Raw genomic sequence first — 24,329 nt, 5'->3', positions numbered from 1 at the left:
ACGTATTTTTCTTCATTATGAAACATATGTGTATGTTGTATGTTGAAGTTGCAGTTCAAATATGAATGTTTTTGTAGTATTTAGAAAGTATGGCAACGCTATTTACATTTTAGTATATTTTTATCACTTATTTATCCATAAAATGTAAGAATAATATAGATATATAGATTTGGCATTCTCAAACATTGGATTATAGGATTGTAAAAGTTCCAAGCTTATCAAACTATTCACTAAGGACTGGATAATGGTGGGAACAGATGCTCTACTTCAATAAAAGTAAAAATGCCACAATGTAAAAACATATCACTACTAAAAGTAAATCTCCTGCATTCCAAACGTCACTATAAAAACATTACCATATGTAAAAAGAGCCGTTACAGAAAGTCATTATAAAATCATTTAAACCAGAATAAGAGTTAGGGTTTTGCATGTCCTCTTTAATGTACTGTTTCTGCCCAATGTTAAAATAATGGAAACAAGGGTTGGAAGACAGTACATTTAGATTTATTGATGTTAACTTTAATGTTAAGTTTAATTATCAGAAACAAATGCATATAGGATGCATATAGGAAATGCCTGATCAGCCTATGAGGTGGTACTAGGCAGACTTTGTTGTTAGAAACCTTTGTTAGAAACCTCTTGACACATATAATACATGGCAGTTTTGTTAGGCATCTATTGGGAACCAGTAACAAACTAAGGGTGTTTTTATTAACAAAAGATTAAAAGTCTTGAACATACTTGAGCTTCAGGGAATAATGACGGGCACGTTTCACTACATTCTGACATTTTACATAAGCCATTGAGTGAGATACTGTAATTGTCAGCCCTATTGATGATGAGAACAATTGTTGATTGCTGTGTCCTAGCTCTCCTTTTATGGAGTCCTACAACCTTGCTCTATTTTTTCTGTGGGTTCATTATATGACACAGAAAAAGAAATATGTCAAATTTGAACATTTTTTGGCCTGTTTATTTCTGTTAGTAATCCAGCACTAATCAACAAAACGACGTTTACGTACAAAAATCAACAGCCTTGTTTACATTTTACCAGGTCTGATGTTTTCCTCGTCTGCTGTGGGGGACGGGCGGTAACCCTGGTGGGCGGGGCTGGTCGGGTGTAGGGGCGGGGTATTGGAGAGGTCAAAGTTCAATCGTTTTGTCTTTTGTGCCAAGTAGAAGAGTGGAGTCCGATCAAACAGCGGTGTCTCTTCCCTCTTCCCCGGATCCTTTTAAAACTCCCTCCCGAACCTCTCCCCTTCTACCCTTGCCACCCTACCCACCCCCTGAACACACTTCAAGGGACGGTTCGGGTAAGACGTCCTGAAATATGGCTTTTTTTCGTATATCGTGAAGGACAGGGATGACTGAGTGCGCTCCGTAGGCCGCAGGAGCAGACTATTTCCTGGACGGTGGATGCTAACACTAACGCGCTGGATGGAAAATTACCGAATTGTGTTGGCTTGATGGCCACTCCAGAGTTAATTGTAGTTGCTGCATTTGTAGTGCATTTTAGAGATGGGCAATGAAGCTAAGCAACTGAAGTTATTTTAGGATCGTAAGAAGTTAAGATGATAAATGATACGGCGCAAGCTAACATACGGTTAGCCTTCAAGTCTTGCGTGACTAGCTGTGAAGCTTTCTCCAAAACAGGATTTGCGTTGTAAATGTTAAGCCACGAGGCTTTTGTTGTTAGTATAGATTCACACTCGACATTAACTCACTGTGATATAAAGAAAGTGCTGGCAACTCGTGTGTAGGCCCGAAAATAAAGCGAAAAGCTGTGTCGCCACAGCAGTTCAATGCCAGAAAATAGCCATCGCCACAGAGGGACAGTAGGTCATTGTGTTAGCGTGAATGAGTGGATTCGGGCCAGGCTAATGCGAATTACTGGACTGAAGCGTCTCATTTTTTTTCTAAGTGACTCGTCAACGTCATTAAAGTACAGTGCAAGTCTCCAATATGTTAAGTGGCTACATTGATCTACACTGAGCGCAGATTCTTCGTAAACAAGGCTCTCCTTTGCCATGTCCTCACACTTTCCAGCAGCTGCATTTGTCTCTGATGGTCACACTTTCCACTTTGTTGCAGACATTCAGCCAGTGACCAAAGACTCTGTTGGTTGGCCAGCTTAGTGTGGCACTCAGCTGCAGCAATGGACTCAAGTCTGGTCGAAGGAGGACTTAATGTCACCTTAACCATCAGGCTACTCATGCATGGGAAGGTGAGTGTGACTGCATAACAGTGTTTTATGAGAAGCTTGTAATCTGAGCTCTACTCAAAATTCAGCATTCATTCCACTCTGTAATCAGGGAAATCTGATTTCCAGTGACTGCAGATTTTCTGATGTGACCATTTATTGCAATACTATTCATTTTCTTTTTTTTTTTTTTTTTTTTTTGTAGGAGGTTGGAAGCATCATTGGCAAGGTAAGTTTGTTTTCACTGCCAGATTGATAGCATCTACAGCTTGTCCTTTGGTGTGTTTTGTAAATATAGTATGTTTGTGTTTTCCTTACAGAAAGGAGAGTCAGTTAAGAAGATGAGAGAGGAGGTAAGATTTTTTTTTTTTCATGTGGGCTAAAAACGCAAAGACACATGTTGACATTGAGTCATGCATCATATGATAATGCTGCGACTGAACTGATTTTTTTATTTTTTTTTTCTCTTTTCTTTTTTTTCCCGCTGTCTGCACAGAGTGGTGCTCGCATTAACATCTCAGAGGGGAACTGTCCGGAACGGATCATAACCCTCGCAGGGCCCACCACCTCCATTTTCAAAGCCTTCTCCATGATCATTGAGAAACTAGAGGAGGTTAGAACTGCTCACTTCATCTTAAATGAAACACAAAATGGCAACTTTCAAGTTTTATACGTTTTCTTACTTTTCCTCCAGGACATCAGCACCTCAATGACTAACAGTACGGCCACCAGCAAACCGCCAGTCACCATGCGCCTCGTTGTGCCTGCCAGCCAGTGTGGTTCACTCATTGGCAAGGGCGGCTGCAAGATCAAGGAAATCAGAGAGGTCTGTCATCATGGTTTAGTTTTTTTGTGGTGTTTGAACTGTTTTCTCCATGATGTGACCAAACTGTTGTCTTTGCAGTCAGCAGGAGCTCAGGTACAAGTAGCAGGGGACATGTTGCCCAACTCAACAGAGCGTGCCATCACTGTTGCAGGGACCCCACAGTCCATTATCGAGTGTGTCAAGCAGATCTGTGTCGTCATGCTTGAGGTAGTGACACATAGATTGCATTTGCATGTATTGTGCCTTTACTTTTGTATTTACAGTGTCTGTTATTGATACGTATTGTATTATTATTGCATTGTGTTTTACTCTTTGACTTCAATAGTAAGTGATAAATTTTCCTTTTTTTTGTTTTTTTTTTTTTGTTTTTTTTTTTTAGTCACCACCAAAGGGAGTGACTATCCCATACAGACCCAAACCCTCAGGCTCTCCTGTCATCTTTGCAGGTGGTCAGGTAAATAAAAGAAGCATTTGTTTTTGCTCTAGCTCTGTCACTGCTAATAACTGGCCCCGCTGGTGTGCTGTCTCCAGCATGCTTGGCTTTGTTCTTGTACCACACCAAGGGTAGAGGATTGATAGATATTGGAGTACAGTGAATGACACTACCACACCCTCCTAAGTGCCGTTCTCTCCTTGCAGGCATATGCTGTCCAAGGGCAGCATGCCATTCCACAGCCTGATGTAAGTGAAGGGCCTTCTGTAAGTGATCCAATATATTTGCAACTTCGGTCCTGGGAAGCCATGCCACCTTATAATTTCATTCCTAACTCTTGTATTCCCAACCACCACTGCTTGATATACACATCCATTTAATACGTTGATAACTGTAGTTAAAAAGATTTTTTTTTTTTAACTTTAGTCTCAACCATGGGTCTCATTCATTTCATGTTTTCCCCTCATTGCCACTGTAACCACTTACAAAAGGGAAATAATTACACAATTTCAGCTTTAACATGTCTTTTTAAATTTTCCTCACTCGTGGTTTGTGTTTCTCTGTATATTTTCCTCTGTTGTTTCAACAGCTCACCAAACTTCACCAGCTGGCCATGCAGCAGAGCCCCTTCCCCATTGCACATAGCAACCAGGGCTTCCAGGGTAGGTGGACAGATTGAAAGAGAGAATGTGATTGCTGTAGATTTGTAATGATCCAGTTAGTCAATACTGTCATTGGATTTTATTGATTTGTTTATTTGCATTTCTTCAGCTGGGATGGATGCCTCTGCACAAACAGGCTCTCATGAGCTGACCATTCCAAATGATGTATGTTGAATTTATATATTTTTTCCTATTTATTGTTTAATAATAAAAAAAAAACAAACATGATGATTTCTTAAGTAGTCTGTTTTCTTGTTTGCAATACTTGACCAGCAAATTGACGTGTTCCTGACTTTTTGATGTTCTTCCTCAGCTCATTGGCTGCATCATTGGCCGTCAGGGCGCAAAGATTAATGAGATCCGTCAGATGTCAGGGGCTCAGATTAAGATTGCCAACCCTGTGGAGGGCTCAACTGACAGACAGGTTACCATCACTGGCTCCCATGCCAGTATCAGTCTGGCTGAGTACCTGATCAATGCCCGGTAAGAGGCTGTGGGCTAGTGCAAGCCATACATCACTGACCAGAATGTTGACAGGAACACAGCAGTTTTAGGTCTGCCTGTTCACTTTGTCTAGAGTGCAGTTTCTCAGCCACTTCATGAGGGTTCAACATTCAAAGGGCAATGATAATTATAAGCATTTTCTGATTTGTTATATGTCCACTTGACTATCTACTTGTTGTATGAGTGCCCTTATCACCATCACAGTAAAAATGGGTCATTGTAGTTTATATTTATCAAAGTTTTATTTTCCTCAGACTACTATTTCTAAGGCAAAAAACAGCAGGAATTGGAAATTGACCTTATAAATAATGCTGGTTATAGTTACAACTCATCCAAATATGTTAAGTCTCTATACATGGGAAGGTTGAACTTCAGTCTTGCCTTTGTTCAGAATGCCTATTGCCATTGTCTATTTAATAATTTGACAGTATTCATCTTTTCAAATGCTTTTATTCAATTTTATATTTGCTTAGCTTTTTTGTATTTTTTGGTTTTTTTTTTTTTTTTTACTTTGAATTCCACAGCTTTGAGGGTGCTAAACAGACTTTGGGTATTGTAATGTGGTTATTTCTAGGCAATGGTAATAATCCATTTTTGCATACCAGAATTCTGTGGAAGGTGGGATTAATATTTAAGTATGAAGTGAATAATTCATATTTGCACCTCAGGGTTCAATCATTCGATCATTTGAGACAGCGTTTGAGTTACTGCCAAACTGCAGCAGGCATCATGATGGGAGCTTTTTTTTTTTTTGTTGTTGCAAAAACATTAAAGTGATCATCCCATTCCTTAATACAGCAGCATATTGAAGAATGTGTAACCCTCTAAATATTTAATTTGTGGTGTTTTTAATCAAACATGAATGTTAAATTTTTCCTTCTGATTTTCAGGCTGTCTTCTGAAGCTACTGGACTTGCAGCCAACTGACATGGAGGATCTTCATCAGCACCTAATGTAACCCCTCCCCCTACTTTTTACCACAGGTCCCTTATTGAACTTAATGCAAAAACCAAGTACTATAAACTCACAGTTTTCTCCTCTGCTTTTAGAAACCTACTTGGTTGTAATTACAACATTATTATGATATTGGTATTTTATTTATTTATTATGTTTTTAAATTCCCTTTGCATATAGTTTTTAAAGACTTTCCTCCGTTGTATTTTTCCTCTTATTTTGCTGTATATCTGTATGATCTTCTTGATATAGGTAAAATGTTTTAGAAAAATCTGAAAAGGCATAAATAATGTTTTTCTTATGTCAGATTTTTCTTAGAAAATGTAAAAATGAAGAAAAAAAAGACACATGGTAACATTATAGATGGACTGTTCTTTCCCTTCCTTTTTAAATATCTATTTATTTTTATTTAATACACAGCTCCTTGTAAGAGTAGAATTCATTGATATTTGTCATCATCTATTTGAAGCTGTACTTCCTGAATGAGAGGCATTGTGGGTTTAATGGGTTTTAGTGGGTGTTAGTGATCTCCAGTTGAAGCTGTATGCAGGAACCACCTTTTAGTCGGCAGGTAATTTATCCCTTAAGTGTGGGTTCAAAGGAGAATTTTAAGCTACGTTATGTCTCACCTCTAATTTGCAGAATAATTGTTTTGTGTCATTCCTGTGTTTCCATCCATTTTATTTCTCGATCAGGACTTTTGAGCATTGTTGTTTATTGGAATCTGATAAGGGTGGGTGGGCCTTGGTGGGCAGGAGTGGGTGTCAATGACAAAAATATTTTCTTTTCTTTGAAAATTACTAAGACCATAGTAATGACGGCAATGATGATAATAACATTGAAATGTTTGTTTTAAATAGAGAAAATATTTTTTTTAACTGCAGGGCTGGGGAATGCTGCAAGGGGTGAAAACTACAAGACATATTGGTCTTTATAAGTATATATGCTGAGGTATTAAATAATGATTAACTAGAAGGAATATTATAGAATTAACACTAGTTTCCTGCTATCCTTTTTTGCCTGGGTCAGATTTTATTTTTTATTATTCTTTGCAGGATGAAGAAACTCGTTTTTGTGCACGTTTTCAAACAATTGTAGAGCTGGGTGCAATTAAATTGTTGAAGAAATGAAATGCAGAAATAAAAAAGATGTGAAATGCTTAACCAATGTATTGTGCTTATTCATAAAGGCAGCAGACAATACACCTTTATGAACCGCTTACAAGATTCGCTGGTGTTAGTTTCTGTTAAAACCCATTTTATACACCCTTTACAAGATGAAATGAATGGAATTATTAATGTGGTGACTCAAAGTGAGAGCCACTTAAAGTCATTTAATTTTTTTTCAGATTTTTTTTTTTTTTTGTGTGTTCAGCTCTCCGATATGGCACGACAATAGCACAACTACTCAAACACCACACTTTTTTTTTTAACCAATACATTATTTATTGTTGCTCATAATATTTTGCTTTCGATATAACTCCTATGTTACAGGTACAATGTGCAATGCTGTATAAAAACAAAACATTTCTATTCAAATCAAAAAGATTCTTACAGTTCTACTAATATCCACCACAGAGAAGTGCTCTATTCCTTATCTGGCTACTTTCGCAGTAATCTTAAAGGGTAAAAGGAACAGTAGAGGTTTTCATGAAGCCTATCAACTCTTTTTGGTTCATTACAACAAGGGAAGTCTGCTGATTTTACAAATTAATGTTTACAGCTCTCGGGTAGTGCAAAGTTGCCATATATGTTTTTGTGGCTTTAAAAAAGGTTTCTGAGAGGTGTTGATTTTAACTGTATGATCCTTTTGGAAGATGTAAGTTGTGTTTCTGTTGAATCGTATTTCATCGATCTGACACGTTTCTATTATTTTGTTCATCTCATTATGAGCATACGTTTAACAGAAACTTCTATTTGTATAATAGAGTACAGTTCAACTGCAGCACAAACTCCATCTTCCAAAATGATTATAGCTGAATCAACATGTCTCTGAAACTGTTTAAACATTTCCTTCACAAAGGAAGATTTATTTACTTATTGCAGGATGCTGAATGTTTTAACCTGATTTGCCAAATAAACTAGCAACTGAGTGTATATACAGTGGCAAAACTGAGCATTTTGAGTGAACCCAAATGCCCCCCATCCTATCACAAATTTGATAAGATTAATAAAAACCTCAAGCATGTCTTAGGTGTCTTTGAAACTCAGTAGTAGGAGGGTTAATAAAATCACCTACTGAGAACCCTAATTATGCATCATGATCAATGTCTTGGTGAGATTTTCATTCCATTTTTTTCAAGTGCTGACATTTATTAACAAAAAATCAAAATAACTCAAGTAATACTCTCAGGATTAAAAAAGTGTAAACTTTCACAAAATATAAAACGGACACATTCGAACCATAAATTATAAACATGTAGTCATGCATTTGTTCACAGGGCTGCATACAGTTTAGTCTTACATTTTATCTTACAAATAAAATAAAGTTAGATATTTCTCATGTGGTATGTAATGTGATATTTACATTATTATTTATTAGTATCTGATGCATTAGTGTGTGTGTGGAGTATCATGAAGAATGCTCCCAGAGTGAGGGTTAGAGTGTTTAAAGGACTACGAGTGTGGTATCTTTTTGTGCGTGCGTGTGCGTCTGGTGGAGGGTTTTTGCTGAACTGGCGCAGTGGCTAAGGTTACCTTGGTAACTATTTTGCCTAACAAAATCCCTACGTAACTGAAATGACATTTATCTCATGTCACAAGCTGCCAAAATATTTGATGTCAGGTTATGACAAATGTCCTATGTCATCTGATGTAGGTTTGCCAGGCAACAAACTTATGAGACACCATAAGTCAACTTGTCATAGTCTGAGTGGTGTAGTAGGTGTGATTCCTCATGACAACAGTAATGTACTGCACTGACAGATTGGTGTACGCCTGTGATGCTTGTTCGCTGTAGAGTAGCTGGAGGTCTTTGTTAATGTCCAGTAACCTATGGAGGTCCTGTATGGGGCACCTGGGGAGACCCCTGATAGGGCTGAGATAGCGGCACCCATGCTCCTGCACTGGGGGGACGACTGGGTTCTCCACTACCTGACTGATCCAGCTCAGCACTGTCACAGTCAGAATCATCACACAGGGCCCGGCCCTAAAGAGACAGTGGGAGGAACAAAGCTGTGTTATACATGAAGGGTTTTGGCATTGGTGGATGATCTATCAAGATTTTTTGTTCAAGTCAAAATATCAGTACAACAATGTAAAAATACAAAAAAGAAAAATGAATACAAATACGAAGTAAAAATGCAATATAAAACTAAAAGAAAACCTGACATTTCAAAGATAAAACTAATCAGGAAAATAAAGTATTGTATATACAAGCTGTGAGGGGCTGTAAGAAAGAGGGAAAGATGTTTTGCTACACACATCGATTTTCATTTTTCGGCTGTTCTCTAATCCAGTGGTTCCCAAATGGTGTGTCATGAAGCAAGTCCAGGGGTACCATAGGATTTTGTAATGACCACTTGACTTTTGCACAGTTTTGTGATGACATCTGTAATCTGACAGAGACCGTTTTTCCTAAGGGGTCAAACACCAAAAATGTTGGGAACCACTGGTTCAATCTTTATTTTTACAGACATTTTATCATGTTAGAGCTCAATCTTTATGTAAAACATTAATAATAACCACATTGGACATAAAGGAGTACAATGAACAATATTTCCACTATGCTGCTGTACCTCATTAGAATTCTGCCCCACATCCAACTGAGCTTTGGCCTGGGCCAGTGCTCCATCCCTCTCTGACAGGCCATCGGAAGCATGTGCAGGATCTGTGTTGTCCGCCGGGATCTCTGACCCCTGAGAGAGGAGGTCGTCACTGCGGTCGTCCAACCTGTCGTCAGTGTTTGTACTGACCACATCAGGAGTACCACTGTGAGAGTGGTCAGTAGTGTGGCCCTCCTCACCGTCTGATACCGACAGGTTTTCTGAGCTAAAAGTAGACACCGACTGGCACTTGGTGATGCTGGTCGGACGTCTGGAGAGAGAAAAAAAAACAAACAACAAGTGGGTGTTATAATCATCAAAGTGACAATATGAAAGAATGACGCAAATTAAACATTATTCTTAGATCTCTGACTGTCAGCAAATTATTAGAGAGGGAAGATGGCTTAAGGGAATTTTCCAATGAAGGAGGACATCAAGTTACTCACCGTCTCCGTGGCAACTCAACCTCACTGTCAACTTCACCCTCCTCCTCTTCTGATGACACTCCACGCCTCTGTAGTCAGAAACAGGAAAAATGCACAAGTGAAAATGATAAAAGTATTACCAGAGGAATACGGAGGCAGACGAGTGGATGCCCAGTGCTGTACCTGTTTGCGTGTGATAGCTGCCCTGTACAAAATGGCTGAAGGTGTCAGGTGCTGACTACCAATTCCCCCTGAAGCCCCACGGGGCAACCTCACAGCACCAGCTCCCTCCTCTTTATCCTCCCCATCATGAGGAAGGCGTGGTGATCCCAGTGATCCCCGACCTGCTGCTGCCCCCCTCCCACACGGAGAGTCAGGGCTGCTGGAGAAAGGGAACGATGCAGCATCCTCGCTGGGAGTGTCACTGCGCGGAGGAGTTTCTGTTAGATCATCCAGACCGGCTGCCCCCACCTCTGACCCTCCTAAGCCTGCAGAGGCGCTGAGGCTCCCGCCTCTCTCCAGCCCACCCACTGAGGGTTCCCCTTTTCCCTGGCCCTCTGCCTCTAGCGTAGTGCAGATGAGGTCAGGGCTGGAGGAGGATAGCTGCCTCTGCTGCTGCTCGTGGCTGAGGCCCCTCAGGGCTGCAGAGGGCTCCAGGAGCTGCTTGGAGGTGTTAGTGGTAGAACTGTTAGCCTGGACGATTGTGTCTCTGTTAGGGGCAGACTGATTTGCCTTAAGTCCAGCCAGATCCCCACTGCTGCCCTTACCAGGTTTGCGATGACGGGTCTTCACCCTCCGGGCCCGGCTGGGAGAAGTGGAGCTTCTGTTGGGGCAGGCTGGGATAGTGACTTGCATTACAGATGAATCCATTTTGGGAATTATTACCTCAGACTTGAGAATGTCTGGCCTGAAAGAGTAGAAGGGATTACTGTAACAACTATAATCCACAAGCCTAATGCATATTCATTTTTCATTTTCAGTATCAAACTTTTATCACATAGCCACTGAGATGAGCTCCCACACCTCTTTCCTGAGGGCAGCTTCTGTGGGACATTTCTCTTCTTGATGAGTTTGTCCATGGAGTTGGCGGAGCTGCTCTGTCTGGAGCTGTGGTGTTTAAACAAGCCTGGATACTTCTTATCCAAAGACTGCTCTCTTCTGGAATTAGATACATAAAAAAAAAACAAAATGTAAATATATTACAGTGTATTTATTTGTAAAGAATATCAGCAATTTATAAAAATGTACTGTGTGTTCATGCATTTGCTCGCACCTCTGCAACTCTTTCTCTTTGAGCTCCAGCTGCAGCATGACAGCACTGAGCTCCATGTAAAGGTTGTTAGCCCTCTCCAGTTTCCTCTCATAATGCTCGCGAATGTCCAAAGCATGCCTGAGAAGTAAAGAGGCTGCTGATGTCATTGTGCATACGCATGAGAGAATCCAAATACTTTACAACAGACGTTCACTCAAGGCACTTACTTCATCCACAAAAGAGTGACATCAAGAAACAGGGCAAAATGAGAGCAGTCACATGGATGTAAATCAACACACTAGAAGAAATTTGGTACAGTGTGACAAACAAAAGAAAAAAAAAAAACAGACCTAAGCTCCTCTCGGCGTCGGTTGATCAGTTCCTCATCAAGTCGGTGGAGACAAGTACCCTCAGATTTAATCTTCTCAAAGTGCTGTTTCACCTCTTCACGCCATTCAGCCTGATGAAAGCACATTTCTATAATCCAACACTGTCTGGCCAGAGTTGACTTTAAACCTCTTCCTTTTTTTTTTCTACAGCAGTTACTATCTGATTACTGTGCAAGCATGTGTGGGTGCATGTATGTATATTTGTTTCTCTTAACATCCATATTTAAATACTTGTTGTATAATTAGTGATTTTTTGTGTGTATCTTCATATATTCCTGCTCTAATTGTTATCCATATGGGTAATCAGAGAGGGAACCCTACCTGAGACTTGAAGTACGTCTCTTGTGGAGTGGACAGTACATCAGCTGACGCAATATCCAGATGAAGAAGGATCTGCCGAAAAGAAGGCCTGTTCCTGGGCTTACAGTTCCTGCAAATCCAAGATGAGAATGTTAGTTTTGTACACTTACAATGAATGTGCTGTAAAATAACTAAAGCCTTTTCCACACAATGTTCTCCCATCTAATCATTTTCTGCCTCTGTTTTCCTCCCTTCACTGTCCATTGCCAGGTGTTGCTCACCAGCACTGTCTAAGGAGGATCTTGAAGCCATCAGGGCAGCTCTCAGGTATGGGCAGCTGAAGGCTGTTGTTCCCCACACCCCATATTATAGCAGATGAATCCACATCTTTGTAAGGGATCTCTCCAGTCAGCATCTCCCACAGCACCACTCCAAATGACCTTTAAGTTATAACAAACTTTATTTATTCAGGAAATGTCGAGAACAGATTAAGTCAAGAGACACGAGAACGAATTACATACATATGACATTATAACAAGACAATTCAGTCACTTAAAGAAGTCACCGCACAGACATTATTACTAAGTAGAAAGGTAGTGAAACATAATCTGTACATCTGCTGCAGTGCATTAAAGATAATTGCTAAATTGCTACACCACGTGAAGGAAAGCCATGTGCTAATGTAGTTGTAAAATACAACTAATGTGAATGTTTATTAGACTTACCAGATATCCACTTTTTCTGATACTGGCTCATTCCGAATCACTTCAGGAGCCATCCAGGCTACGGTGCCGGCAAATGACATCTTTGTGCTCTTGTCACTGAGCTCCTTTGAGGTGCCAAAGTCTGAGATCTTTACCAGGTCATCATGTGTAATCAGCATGCTGCAAAGGTGAGATCGAAGAGAAATTTACATGGGAACAATAAGAAATCTCTTGTGAAATGTCAGGTTTTCATCAAGATAGCTGTGTTGACTCCATGCGCTTACTTGGGGGACTTCAGGTCTCGGTGGATGATTTTGTGGAGGTGGAGGTAGTTCATGCCACCTGCAATGCCCATGGACCAGTCAACAAGGAGGGAAGGGGTGATTTTACGGCCCGCCCTCAACACCTCATACAGTTGGCCTTGGGCACAATATTCCATCAAGATACAGTAACAAGGAGCCTGGGTGCAGACACCCCTAGAAGGGGGAAAGGCAATCAGTTAGCATAGCAAGAGAATTTGTGCAGATAAATCGTTGGTATGTTGATACGTGACTCTGTAAGATATCACAAATTTCCTCACTTGAAAGTGATAATGTTGGGGTGCTTGAGTTTGCGGAGGTGCTTGATTTCAGTCTCTTTAATGTCCCGCACTTTCTTTACAGCAACGTCTTCTCCGTGGAACTTGCCAAGGAAGACGGCCCCCTGTGCCCCGCTGCCCACCCACTGCAGGTCAGAGATTTCCTCAAAAGGAACTTCCCAGGATTCTAAATGCAGGCCAATGAGTCAAAAAAACAAAACTCCATGAGGAAATGTGAAATCATAAAACATCACCCAGAACTAACACTGAATTTTCAACATTTTTCCCTAGCACTCTTTGAATATTTATTTAATTTATATTTATAGTGCAGCCTTCAATCGCCAGTATGTACTTTTGTTAGTTTTTGCAGGGGAGGGGGGAAGGCAGGTTTGCTGAACAAATGCTAGTTACCTGCTACACAATAGATTGGGAGGACTCACTTACATCATACAAGGAATCTGCCATGTTCAAACAAATTGTATATTGACAATTTGGACCAGAATGTTTCAATCCAGAGTTAAAAAAAATCTTGGTAAAGCAACAATCCGCTCACAGTCTGATTGATCTCTTATCTGTCACGCTAACACTACTTAACTGACTATGAGAGCATGATCACTAAAGAGAGATGAGCCAGGCAGAATAAAAAAGACAGGCAGATCAATTCTTCATGGGGTCCACTGAAGTGTCAAGCTCTCTGGAGAGGTGCAGCAGCACAGGCAGATTCACATGGTGCTGCCCCTGGGCAGCTGTGAAAACTCACTGTAGCTGATGACTATGAATGAGTAAACACAGTCATGCTGCCAACAGGACACCGTGGCAGTCAGACAACATTGGAAATAACAGAGATCTACTTATAAAAAATAACAAACCAAATTCATTGTACTGTAAGTACAATTTCAGGCCATTGTAATTAAATACTTCTGTCTTCTGCTCTTACACTTGTCTTTATTGTACTTTTTACTTCACTATCTTTATCTGACAGCTGTAGTTGCTTTTCAGATGAAGGTGTATTCAAATACATAGAATGCGTCAAAACAGTGCATTGCTAAATGTTAAGCCAGTGGTTCCCATCAGTTTTTGGCCCGTGACCCCTTACAAAGACACGCTGTGTAACTGTGGCCTGTGTCACTATTTAGACATCAGTGTTGTTTCAATTTCACCAAATAGTGATTTACAGTCTAATTCCAACAGACAGTTTTATTAAATAACTGTTCAGGGTCCATAGACATCAAAATATTCAATGTTTAGTAACAGAAACTTCAAAGTCCAAAAATTGAATAGAAATGTGTGTAGCAGAATTTTCTCACCACCAATCACATTTCAACCTAATGACCGTCATAGGTGCATATTTTCTATGGAACAAATACTTTTGATACATATAATAAGAAGAATTTCGACTTTTACTTCTACTTTGAAATTGCTGTACTGATAAGTTTGTTTAAGTAAAGGATCTGAATACTTTCTTCACTGCCATGGAGTTCACATTTAACCACAAACTAATCACAAACTAGTCTTGTAATATGGCATTTAAGTACACAACCCAGAGATAGTAGAAGGCCAGACAGCATAGAGGTGGAACAGTTTTTGTTAACTTCACATACCTTCCTGGCTATGTTTATGTTCAGTGGAGTAGGCCTTCCCAATCATGGTCCAGACTGGTTTTAGGCAGCCAAACAGTCCCTCCAAAAAACCTCCACTTCCTGACTGGAGCCGAATATTCTCAGACTGGCTCCGAACAGCACCAGCCTCTGGACTGTGCCCCGCCTCGGCCCCGCCGCCACACTGGCAGGCCTCATGTTCATGTAGTTTTAGTACGCTGTTGTCAAAGCAGGCTGAGGGTCCATCACTGGGAGTGGGGCTGCTGCCACCTGGGGCCCCCGGTCCACCGGTGTCAATGGACAGCACGTTACGGAGGACACACTGTGTGGGGGTCAGGTCCGTTTCAGGGGTGCAGGCAGGGGTGTCTCCATCAAGTCTTCGATAAGGAGGTTCTGAGATGGGGGTGCTGAAGCCTGACAGGGAGGGGGAAGGGGCACGGGGCTCATGGATACAGGTCCCACTCATCAGGGGTTTCCCCAACACAGCAGGTTAGGGTGGATGGAGGCTGGAAAGATGAGAAATGAAGCCTGAAGGAGAAGAATTGTGACAACAGATATATTAGGGTGATTTATAATCTCCACTGTAGCTATATTTTATGTCTGTGCTTGCTTTGGTTCAAGATATAAATAAGTGGAGATTAATATCAGCACAGGACAGCTCCATGAGTAAAACAGAGCTGTCCAGAGCTGAAACATCTATCTGTACTGCTAGTGTCTCTTCAAATCTTTTAAGTTACCAGATTTTTCTCTAACTTTTGTTTGTTTCATTAGAGCAACACAAGGCCCCAAAGCAGTAGTTGTGCTGTGAGTTGGGCATTCAGGCAGTCCCCCAGTTTTCAGTCTTTCCGGCTCCACAACAAAACTATCTGAATCATGCAGTAAGGCCTCATCTGTGTGTGTATGAATGAAAAAGCAGCCTGCCCAGTGGAGCCATCACCCAGAGTGGAGATGGGCTTTATGAATGAATCGAGCAGAGGTGGTTGTACCAGTCCAGAGCCCCGACTGTCACCTGTTCAGCTGTGTGTTTCCGAGGAGCATCAGAGCCTGACAGGATCACGGAAAAGCTGCTCAGCAGAGTCTATATGTCGTTGGTCATGCATCGAGTGAAGAGCATTATATGCATCTGAAGAATATGACGAATTGCATAACCACCTCGGTGTGGATGTGTACTTACGTCCGTGCGTGCGTGCATGTGTGTGTGTGAGAGAGAGAGAGCACATGTGCTCTATTCACATATCCTACACCAGCTCCATGTCCTGTACTGCACCACTGCATGAGAAGACTGAGAGCAATGAGAGCGTGAAGAAACGGGCAATAAGCAGCCACCGGGCCTGTGCGAAGGACCAGTGCGCGCACACACACATACACACGTACACACACACACACACACAAGCACAGGAAGATCAATCTTTAAATAACCGAGCATGTGATGATGACACTCAGCAGCATCATAGCCGACGTGCATGAATTGCAAGCCCGATGCCTACTATGGTCCATGCCAAGTGAAACTGCCGCAGCGTCGGTACATTTACTCAACGCTGGCATCAACACACATATTTCGTAATGTGGGCTCTCTCTCGCTGCACAAATATGATTTTCTAGCGTTCATCGACGCTGACTCGTTTCTTGGCAGCATCACTTCGGTGGTGCAGTGCGAGCGGCATGAACGCTACCGCACCAAGCAATGGCATCATACCTAGGGGTCCACAGATACCTAAATTGTTATTCAATCAGCATTTAACCGGATAGTATGACATTCCCATACCTTTCTGCCTGGTTGATGTCGCGTTGTCAAGTGAAGGGGTGGGCTCGGCTTTCTATTTGTCGGTGATAATGAGCAAATCGATGCTTTTCTTCGGGTCGGGATGTCTGTTGTATTTCCAGTCCCTGTATCCACGAGTTTCACGTTACTGGGATGGATCCCAGCGGGCAAATCGTGTTATCAATAACCGGGGACCCATGCAACGTGAGGCGCGCTGGGTTTTTTGGGGGAGGGAGCTGTCTCCTTCCCAGTGCTGAATTGACGTCACGGAAATGCGAAAGTTACGCCGCAAGGAGGCGCTACCATCACCCTCTGCAAACACCGATAACAACTGAGCTACCAGTTTTATATGATTGCACCCATCATTTCCATTCGCAAAATGTGCCATTACGGGAGCATTTCATTCACTGATTTCTGTGTGTGAGCCGTGGCTCAGTCTGGACGGCCCGTGTCCTCGAGTAAGACACGCCGATTCTGGCCGCCGGCTCCTGTTATGCTGGTGGACCGCAACTGTCTCAGGGCCCAAACCGCGAGGGCCCCCAAAAGCCTATTGTTCATCCACGTCCACTCGTGGTAGTGGGATTCGGCTTCAGATTAGTTCAGATGTGTTTGCATCACTTATTTGCGACATCAGCTCAACTGTATCCTGCATTATTAGTTCAACATCTGGCTCTAAAAATCTAAATAGCCTACCTCTAATTTTTATTTGTTCCTCCTGTTTATACTAGCCATTTACCCCCCTCCTCATTCTTGATAGGGGAACAAAAGTTCTTGTTCCACTTTAAAGAGAATTTTATACTAAAAAGACTGTCACATATATTCGTCTGATTTAACCAACTGAAACTGCTGACGTCTCATATAATGACTTCAAACTTTCACATTCATGTTTTGAACAAAACAAAGACTGGATATTTTCTCCTATTCCTCACACTGAAATTGCTTTAATGCTTTAATAAGAATTTTTTCATTTTTTTTCATGGCCCATACAAACAGCAAGATCCCAATGAGAAAAAAAAAAAAACTATTTCATTGTTAATATTCACACTTGACTTTTGTTTTAATACAGACTTGGTCAATAAGTTGCATTCATTGTTTTTTTAGCAATACTGTGGTCAAAATCATCACAAGGTTATAACTACAGGAATGGTTAAGATCACTCACAGCAGTTAAATGTTCAGACTGAACTCTGGCCAGTAATATACAGATTAGGATTTGGTTATAGTGGGCAGCACGGTGGTTTGGTGGTTAGCACTGTTGCCTCACAGAAAGAAGGTTCCTGGCTTGAAACCCGGCATAGGGCCTTTCTGTGTGGAGTTTGCATGTTCTCCTTGTGCTTGTGTGGGTTTTCTCCAGGTACTCTGGTTTATCCCACAGTGCAAAAACATGCATGTCAGGCTTATTGGTGACTCTAAATTGTCCATAGGAGTGAGTGTGAGTGTGTGAGGTTGTTGGTCTATATGTGGCCCTGTGATGGACTGGTGACCTGTCCAGGGTGTACCCCTGCCTTGCTCACCCGAAGATAGGGTGGGATAGGCTCCAGCAGATCCCCGTGACCCTAAATAGGAATAAGCAGGTATAGATAATGAATAGATTTGGTCATACAGGACTAATTCCTCTATGGACTCACTGTCAAAGAGACAAAGCTGAGAGTATTGACCTGATTCAGAGCCACAAAGAAATCAAATTATACTGTTATTATAATTATTTTACATTGATGCATCAGTAGCAACCTAATGTCAGTCACAGATGCACCTGTAACAGATTGTAAATCCTGACCCTATGGTGGATTTTACATGAATCATAAAGAAAAACAAATATAAGGAATTTATTTTGAATTGTGACATATGCAGAAAGTCAGCTCAGTATAGCTGTTTCAAATAATTGGTCATTAAAGTTGAGAAATATTAGTATTAATTTGGAATGTGTGGTTATGTAGGTAGGTAGGCTTCAATTATCAAACATCAGGAAAACTCATAAAAAAGACTGTATGTCTAATGGACTTCTTTAGCATACATACATTATCATCATTATTAGCATCACTGGCCTTTTCTTCAATAACCTCCATTCAAATTTGATTTACATTCCTGAAAAATATCCACTGCACTTTTTATTTATTACTCTGCATCCCACCCCATACCAGTAGGTGGTAGTAATGCATCACTTTGTTATTTGCCAACCGCCAATAAACACAAGAAGGAGAACTCAGCATGTTGTGTTTTTGTCCGTTCGGCTTGCCGTAGTGCACAGGGCGGGATTGACTTGAAGTGGTTTGGAGAGTGTCACTTTTTTCTTGTGTACACTGACAGCGCACACTACAAGGTAACTTCAGTAGCTTAATACATCATATGGGATAACGTTAGGATGTTGTTAGCTAACTTAATATGAGCGTTAGTGCTATAACGTTACAGTATGACCGGCGTTAGCTAATGTTAGCTATGTTTAGTTATTAGCTCGGTTTTCATCGTGACATTTAGGTTGTGTTTAACTGCCTAACTTATCCACGGTATGTTCCCAGGGCCCGGGGCTCGGTTTCACCGTGTTGAAGATGTGCTCTCTGTCGCTGTTTCCCCCTCCTCTGCCCTCTGGACAGACCACTCTCTGCGAGTCCAACAACGAGCTGCTGTCAGGGACCAACACCGGAGCGGGGCCGAAGCAGGTCTGATTTAGGGCCGGTGTTTTATCTTTCACAGTCCGTTTACACTGAGCTAATAACCACCTGAAGCGACTTATGTTGATTAAACGTGATTTTGGTGCGTAACCTATGGCGAGGAAGCAAAATCACAGCCTCGTCCCGAGTATGATCTGGTTAATGAACTGCAGTAACTAAAGTATTGGCTAAAGGTCATGAGGTTGTTGTGTTTTTTCTGTAGGAGTCTAGTCCTCTCAATCTGTATTTCCCCCGGGAGTCTCTGAAGCTCCACAGTCGTGCAGAAAGCAGCAGTAAAGCGGCTTTTCTGGACCACTGTGAAACGCTGTGGATGAGGAGCGCAGCGGCATGGTAGGTGCCCCACACACACACACACCCACCCACATAACCCTGCCCACAAGCAGTGGACATTACAGCATTCAGCGGCACACAAATGTAAAATTGTTGATTGTCATATTCTTTGACAAGAGTCCCTTCTCCAAGATTATTTATGCATCCTCTCTCTGTCTATTCCAGGAGGGATGGTGGTTTCACTGGGCTGCTCAATGAAATTACCAACTCGCACACAGAGGGTACACCAAAATCTTTTATCCCTTTGACACATAATGACCTGAACCCGTGTATCCATTGTTGGGTCATTCCCCTCTGCCTCTGTGCTCTTGCAGTGCCTAAGTGGCTGTCAGTGAGTTCTGGTTGTATCCTGGCATTGCTCCGATGGGTGTCTTCTTTTCACGGCTCCCTGTTTCCTCATCTTACAGTAGGTTTTGACACCTTGTAAATATCTCCCTCCAGTCAAAAATGTGTTTTGCTTTTTCCACTTCACTTGTGCAGAATGATGTATGTGTAGAGTCTGACACTATAAATTTTTTTTTTTTTTTTTTACATCCATCTGCTGACTAGTGCATGTTTCACTGTGCATATCTTAAATTAAACATTTTTGTCACATACGTAATGGAAGTGTTTTTGTGGGATACCCATATCAGACAAAATATTATTCAATGCATTCACTAAACGTGTGGAGGGCCTCTTAAATTACACTATTGACAGGAATACACTAGATTAACAGTTGTTTTTATGTTAAAATGTACCTCACCCATTTGTCATTTGTTTCATAGCTGAGCAGTGAGGACATGATTGCAGAATTTTCACAAGTGCTGAACTGGTAAGTGCCAGCAATAATCTGTAGTTTAGTTTTGCTGTCACAGTGGCACTGATTAGAGATAATTTTATGGATAACCTGATAAGCAGAAGCTGTGGTGAAGGGTTGACATTTTTTTAAATCGAGGTAATAAAGGTAGAGCTGCACCAGCTGACTGATTAAACTGTTGATCAGCAGAAAATGTAATGGTGATAATTTTGGTAGTTATGGTTGACTAATCAGGGAAATAATTTTCGAGCAAACTTCCACAACATTTGATGGTTCCATGTTTTCGAATGTGAGAATCAGCTTCCTCACCCTACATTAAAATAAAGTCACATGTGATCAACAAAACAAGATATTTCATGACATTACTATATAGGACATTGTCATGAACATTTTACTGTTTTCTGATGTTTAATGGACCTAACACACTAGTGTGGAAAATGATTAGGATAACCCTCAGTTGCAGCTCTGTTTAAATGATTGTGAACTTCTGTGACATTTGCATGTTTGTTTTTTAAGAAATTACTTAAAACTACATTTTAAACAAAAATGAAAAGAGAAAGTTACAAAAAAAAGACATATATTTTCTCTACTTTATCAGGTCTGACTGTGTGGTGCGAGCCTTTGCTTGGCATCCTCATACTGATAAATTTGCTGTAGCCCTTCTCGATGACTCCATTAAGATCTACAACCCTAAAAGGTACTGAACTACACTCTGCAGAACTGTAAAATAAATATGTATCTTCAAAACAGTTGATTCCAGTTCATTTCAACTCAAGCAGTACCATAACTAACTCTGTAAAGCACATTTTACACAAGAGCAGACAGTAGTTGATGTGTTGATCAGCGCAAAATGACAGCCCAGGCATTCACTTTTTCTAATCACAACAAAGCTGTATGTGTCCATGAACAGGCCTGAAATCTGTCTGCATGTCAGCCTCGTGGAGCAGCTCTGTTGTTTGACCTCTCTGTAATTTTGTGACAGTATTGTCACGCTTCAGTCTTCTTTTTGTCTCTGAGTGCCACAACTCCTACACTGAAACACCGCCTGCAGAGGAGTGTGGCAGCAGTACAGTGGAAGCCGCTTTGTGCATCTGCCCTGGCTGTTGCTTGTCAGAACTGTTTACTGGTCTGGCATGTGGACCCCTGCTCGCTGTCAACCAGGTACATAAAGTCGGGTCTTGAAAAAGCATTGTTCTGTGGAAAATTAATAAAAGGATTTGAAATTTGTTTATTTATTTTATTTATTTACAAATTTCTGCTTTTTCTCCCCCCATTCAGGCCTTCATCTGGCTGTGCTCAGGTTTTGTCTCATCCGGGTCACTCTCCAGTCACCTCCATTGCGTGGTCTCCAAGTGGGTCTCTCCTTGTGTCGGCCTCACCTGTGGACACCGCAATGATGGTATGATGCAAAGTCCAAATTATCTTGGAAAAAGTGATTCAAAAAGTCTTTTGACTGACATTCTAGCTGTTTTACTTTTGGCATAAATGTATCCTTCAGGTTTGGGATGTAGCTGCAGAAAGCTGTGTACCACTTCAGCGTGTCGGAGGAGGTGGGGTCACCTTCCTGTCCTGGTCTCCTGATGGCAGCCATGTCCTGGCCTCAACACCGTCGGCCCTGTTCAGGTTTCATGTTTAAAGATATGTAAAGCTGCATGTCAATATGTGTGAAATTTTCGCTGTCATGATTAATGCAAGTGAACAAGAGTCAGTAGCTACTTGCTATATTAAAAGCTTACTCAGCTCTGAATATTTACAATCATGTAAGGGATTAGTGGCATATCCTGCAGTTTAGCAGGTATTATGAGATAATAAGTGGGCAGAAAGAGGGTAAGTAAATCCACAAGGGTACATTACACATGGATAAGTCAAATATCTTTCTTCAGGGTTTGGGAGACCAGAATGTGGACTTGTGAGCGTTGGCCGTGTGTGAAAGGACGTTGTCAGGTGAGATTCAAGTTTCAAAGGCATTATTTAAGATATTTTTCTGCTTGTATTTATCCAATACAAATGAATCTGTTTTTTTTGGTTAGTCTGGCTGTTGGAGTCCAGATGGAAGTCGACTTCTTTTCACTGTGCAGGAAGAGACAGTCATCTATGCTCTGACCTTCACTGACACAACAGGTTTGTCTTTATACAGGGTTACCAGTTATTTGATAGAATATATAGTGTTGTTCATCATTTATTTTTCAGCTTGAATAGTTTTCTTTAAAAGTTGATTGACTCATTGGTAGTAGTTTTGATAGCTTAGAAGGTTTAATCATGTGTTAAAGATTAAAAATAAAATAAAGTGACTTTTGTGGCCAAGTATGGTGACCCATACTCGGGGGGTGCTCTGCATTTAACCCATCCCAAAGCAGTGAACACACACCCGGAGCAGTGGGCAGACATTCACTCCGCCCCACTGGACCTGAGACTCGAACCCACAACTTTCGGGTTGCAAGGCTGACTCCCTTATCCGTTAGGCCACGACTGCCTCCAGTGGTTTTTAAAAAAAAAAAAAAAAAGTACCTGTCTGGTGTCATTGTTATTCAGTAGGTGTACCGACCAGCACATCAAAAGGGCCACAGGCGGCAGCAGTGGTGGCTGACCTATCAGAGACAACCTTTAACACACCAGATGGAGACATCATGTAAGAGCTTTAAACTGAATTGGTAATTTTGTATCTTTAGCCTCACTACATCCATTTTTAATCTCAGACATCACAATATGCACTATGGTCGAAACTAGTCAGGTACTGTATTACAGGTACTGCACAGCTTTAAGGTACTCATACACATACTTGAGTTCTTCCATATTTATGCCACTTTGTACTTCTGCTCTACTACATAACCTAACCCTTTCTGAGTGACAGCTATGTTTCTAGGTACTTTCCCAGATTAAGACTTAACATCTTCATATTTATGAAATGTGATGTTGATTAAACTGCCAGCAGTATATATGAGGTTCACCACTACCATGTACAAGTTTAAAGTATTGATATGTTAATGCAACAATTATAACAATAATAAAAATAATCAAGAAATATAATAATGTAAAACTGATGGCCCATTCTACATAATAGGTAAAAAGGGCATTTGATATTTGAATTGTGGTTTGTTAATCTCAGCTAAGTATCATTTGAATACAGGTCTTTTAACTTGCTAGCATTACTACATTTGGACACTTTATCAGCCACTGTATATGTGACCTAGGACAGTCTCTCACGACTAATTGTCTACTAGTGTTGGTGGAGAGGTCCAGTCTTTAGCCTGGGATCCAAGAGGAGAGAGACTTGCTGTGCTTCTTAAAGGTCTTTCTTGCTTTTCTTCAGTTTTTCTTCAGAATACTCCTCACATTATTTTTAGTGTATGTTTTAATAAGTCATCTGTCTCCATGTTGTCTGTTCTCCCAGGTGATCCACAAGCTGCAGACAGGCCTGCAGTTATAGCCATATTCAAGACAAGAACCAACCCCATTTTTGAGCTTTTGCCTTGGTTTGTACTTTGTAGCAAGTATCTGTGTAGCTTTAGTAGAGCTTCCATGTTAGTACCCCTTTATATACCATTGATATTTTTTGTTTTTCCTTGTTTAGTGGTTTTGTTCAGGGGGAGCCTGGTGCAGAGCCACGACTGATGCAGTTCCACCCCAATTTCCAGCACGGAGCTCTGCTTACTGTGGTTAGTATTAACCTATAAATTCCTGTTTTTTTCTCTGATTATGCTTTAAAAATAATGTGGAGAGCTTAGCTGTAACCAGGGTATCTGCAAGTGTTTTCACACTTGTTTGGTTCAATTGAAATAAACTCTAGTACAAATTGGCCAATCAAACTCTGATGTGGACTAACAACTGGACTGGGATTATTTGAAACCCCACCAAAACAATCCTGTCACTGTGGCATTTTTCAGTTTGTATAACCTCTTGTGTACTATTCTTGGTTGTTTTATGAAGTTTAGCGAGCGGTGTTTGTCTGTTCTCAGTGTTGGTCCACTGGAAGAATTACCCATGTGCCTTTCTACTTCGTGAGCACTGGTGTCCCCCGGTTTGGCCTTAGTGACACTCAGTCACTGCCTTGCTCACAGGAAAGATCTGCTGACTTCGCCAATCAGTCGCTCTTTACTGAGTTCATGTCTTGACCAACCATCACACACTCAGAAGTCACTTTTGGTTTTGTTGTCTGTCAATAAATTTGTAAAAAGATGTTACTGTA

General features: G+C 41.1%; 3 protein-coding genes across 6 annotated transcripts; 2 read left to right on the top strand and 1 right to left on the bottom strand.

Moving 5' to 3' along the window:
- The first annotated feature begins 1,174 nt into the window (after positions 1-1,174).
- On the top strand, positions 1,175-6,742 carry LOC113145840 (poly(rC)-binding protein 2-like). Of its 3 annotated transcripts, none has more exons than XM_026332954.1 (13): positions 1,175-1,313; positions 2,092-2,224; positions 2,406-2,429; positions 2,521-2,553; positions 2,697-2,813; positions 2,895-3,026; positions 3,105-3,233; positions 3,406-3,480; positions 3,666-3,707; positions 4,049-4,121; positions 4,231-4,286; positions 4,435-4,604; positions 5,516-6,742. In XM_026332954.1, the coding sequence occupies exons 2-13, from the start codon at positions 2,156-2,158 to the stop codon at positions 5,550-5,552; spliced, it is 957 nt and encodes a 318-aa protein (XP_026188739.1). In that variant the 5' UTR covers positions 1,175-1,313; positions 2,092-2,155; the 3' UTR covers positions 5,553-6,742. The 3 variants fall into 3 exon arrangements, with proteins under 3 accessions (XP_026188739.1, XP_026188738.1, XP_026188740.1); XM_026332953.1 differs by having other exon boundaries at positions 3,666-3,725; XM_026332955.1 differs by lacking the exon at positions 3,666-3,707.
- A 1,828-nt stretch (positions 6,743-8,570) lies between these two features.
- Positions 8,571-15,053, bottom strand: map3k12 (mitogen-activated protein kinase kinase kinase 12). Its single transcript, XM_026333020.1, has 13 exons — positions 14,591-15,053; positions 12,993-13,176; positions 12,697-12,888; positions 12,434-12,592; positions 11,990-12,148; positions 11,730-11,838; positions 11,370-11,479; positions 11,041-11,157; positions 10,791-10,925; positions 9,951-10,674; positions 9,789-9,856; positions 9,316-9,613; positions 8,571-8,726 (listed from the first exon to the last, which is right to left on the bottom strand). The coding sequence occupies exons 1-13, from the start codon at positions 15,051-15,053 to the stop codon at positions 8,571-8,573; spliced, it is 2,874 nt and encodes a 957-aa protein (XP_026188805.1).
- Positions 15,054-18,550: 3,497 nt separating this feature from the next.
- On the top strand, positions 18,551-24,329 carry aaas (achalasia, adrenocortical insufficiency, alacrimia). Of its 2 annotated transcripts, none has more exons than XM_026332689.1 (17): positions 18,551-18,668; positions 18,865-19,005; positions 19,220-19,347; positions 19,513-19,568; positions 19,662-19,753; positions 20,112-20,158; positions 20,742-20,840; positions 21,161-21,304; positions 21,422-21,542; positions 21,642-21,766; positions 22,027-22,087; positions 22,174-22,264; positions 22,679-22,772; positions 23,365-23,432; positions 23,535-23,616; positions 23,715-23,799; positions 24,100-24,329. In XM_026332689.1, exons 2-17 carry the CDS (start codon positions 18,895-18,897, stop codon positions 24,253-24,255), a joined length of 1,560 nt encoding a protein of 519 aa, XP_026188474.1. In that variant the 5' UTR covers positions 18,551-18,668; positions 18,865-18,894; the 3' UTR covers positions 24,256-24,329. The 2 variants fall into 2 exon arrangements, with proteins under 2 accessions (XP_026188474.1, XP_026188473.1); XM_026332688.1 differs by having other exon boundaries at positions 22,676-22,772.

This window comes from Mastacembelus armatus, chromosome 7, assembly GCF_900324485.2.
Source record: "Mastacembelus armatus chromosome 7, fMasArm1.2, whole genome shotgun sequence".
Classification (NCBI taxonomy): domain Eukaryota; kingdom Metazoa; phylum Chordata; class Actinopteri; order Synbranchiformes; family Mastacembelidae; genus Mastacembelus; species Mastacembelus armatus.
Note: the sequence above shows the minus strand (reverse complement) of the source record. Positions and strands in the feature narration are given on the sequence as shown.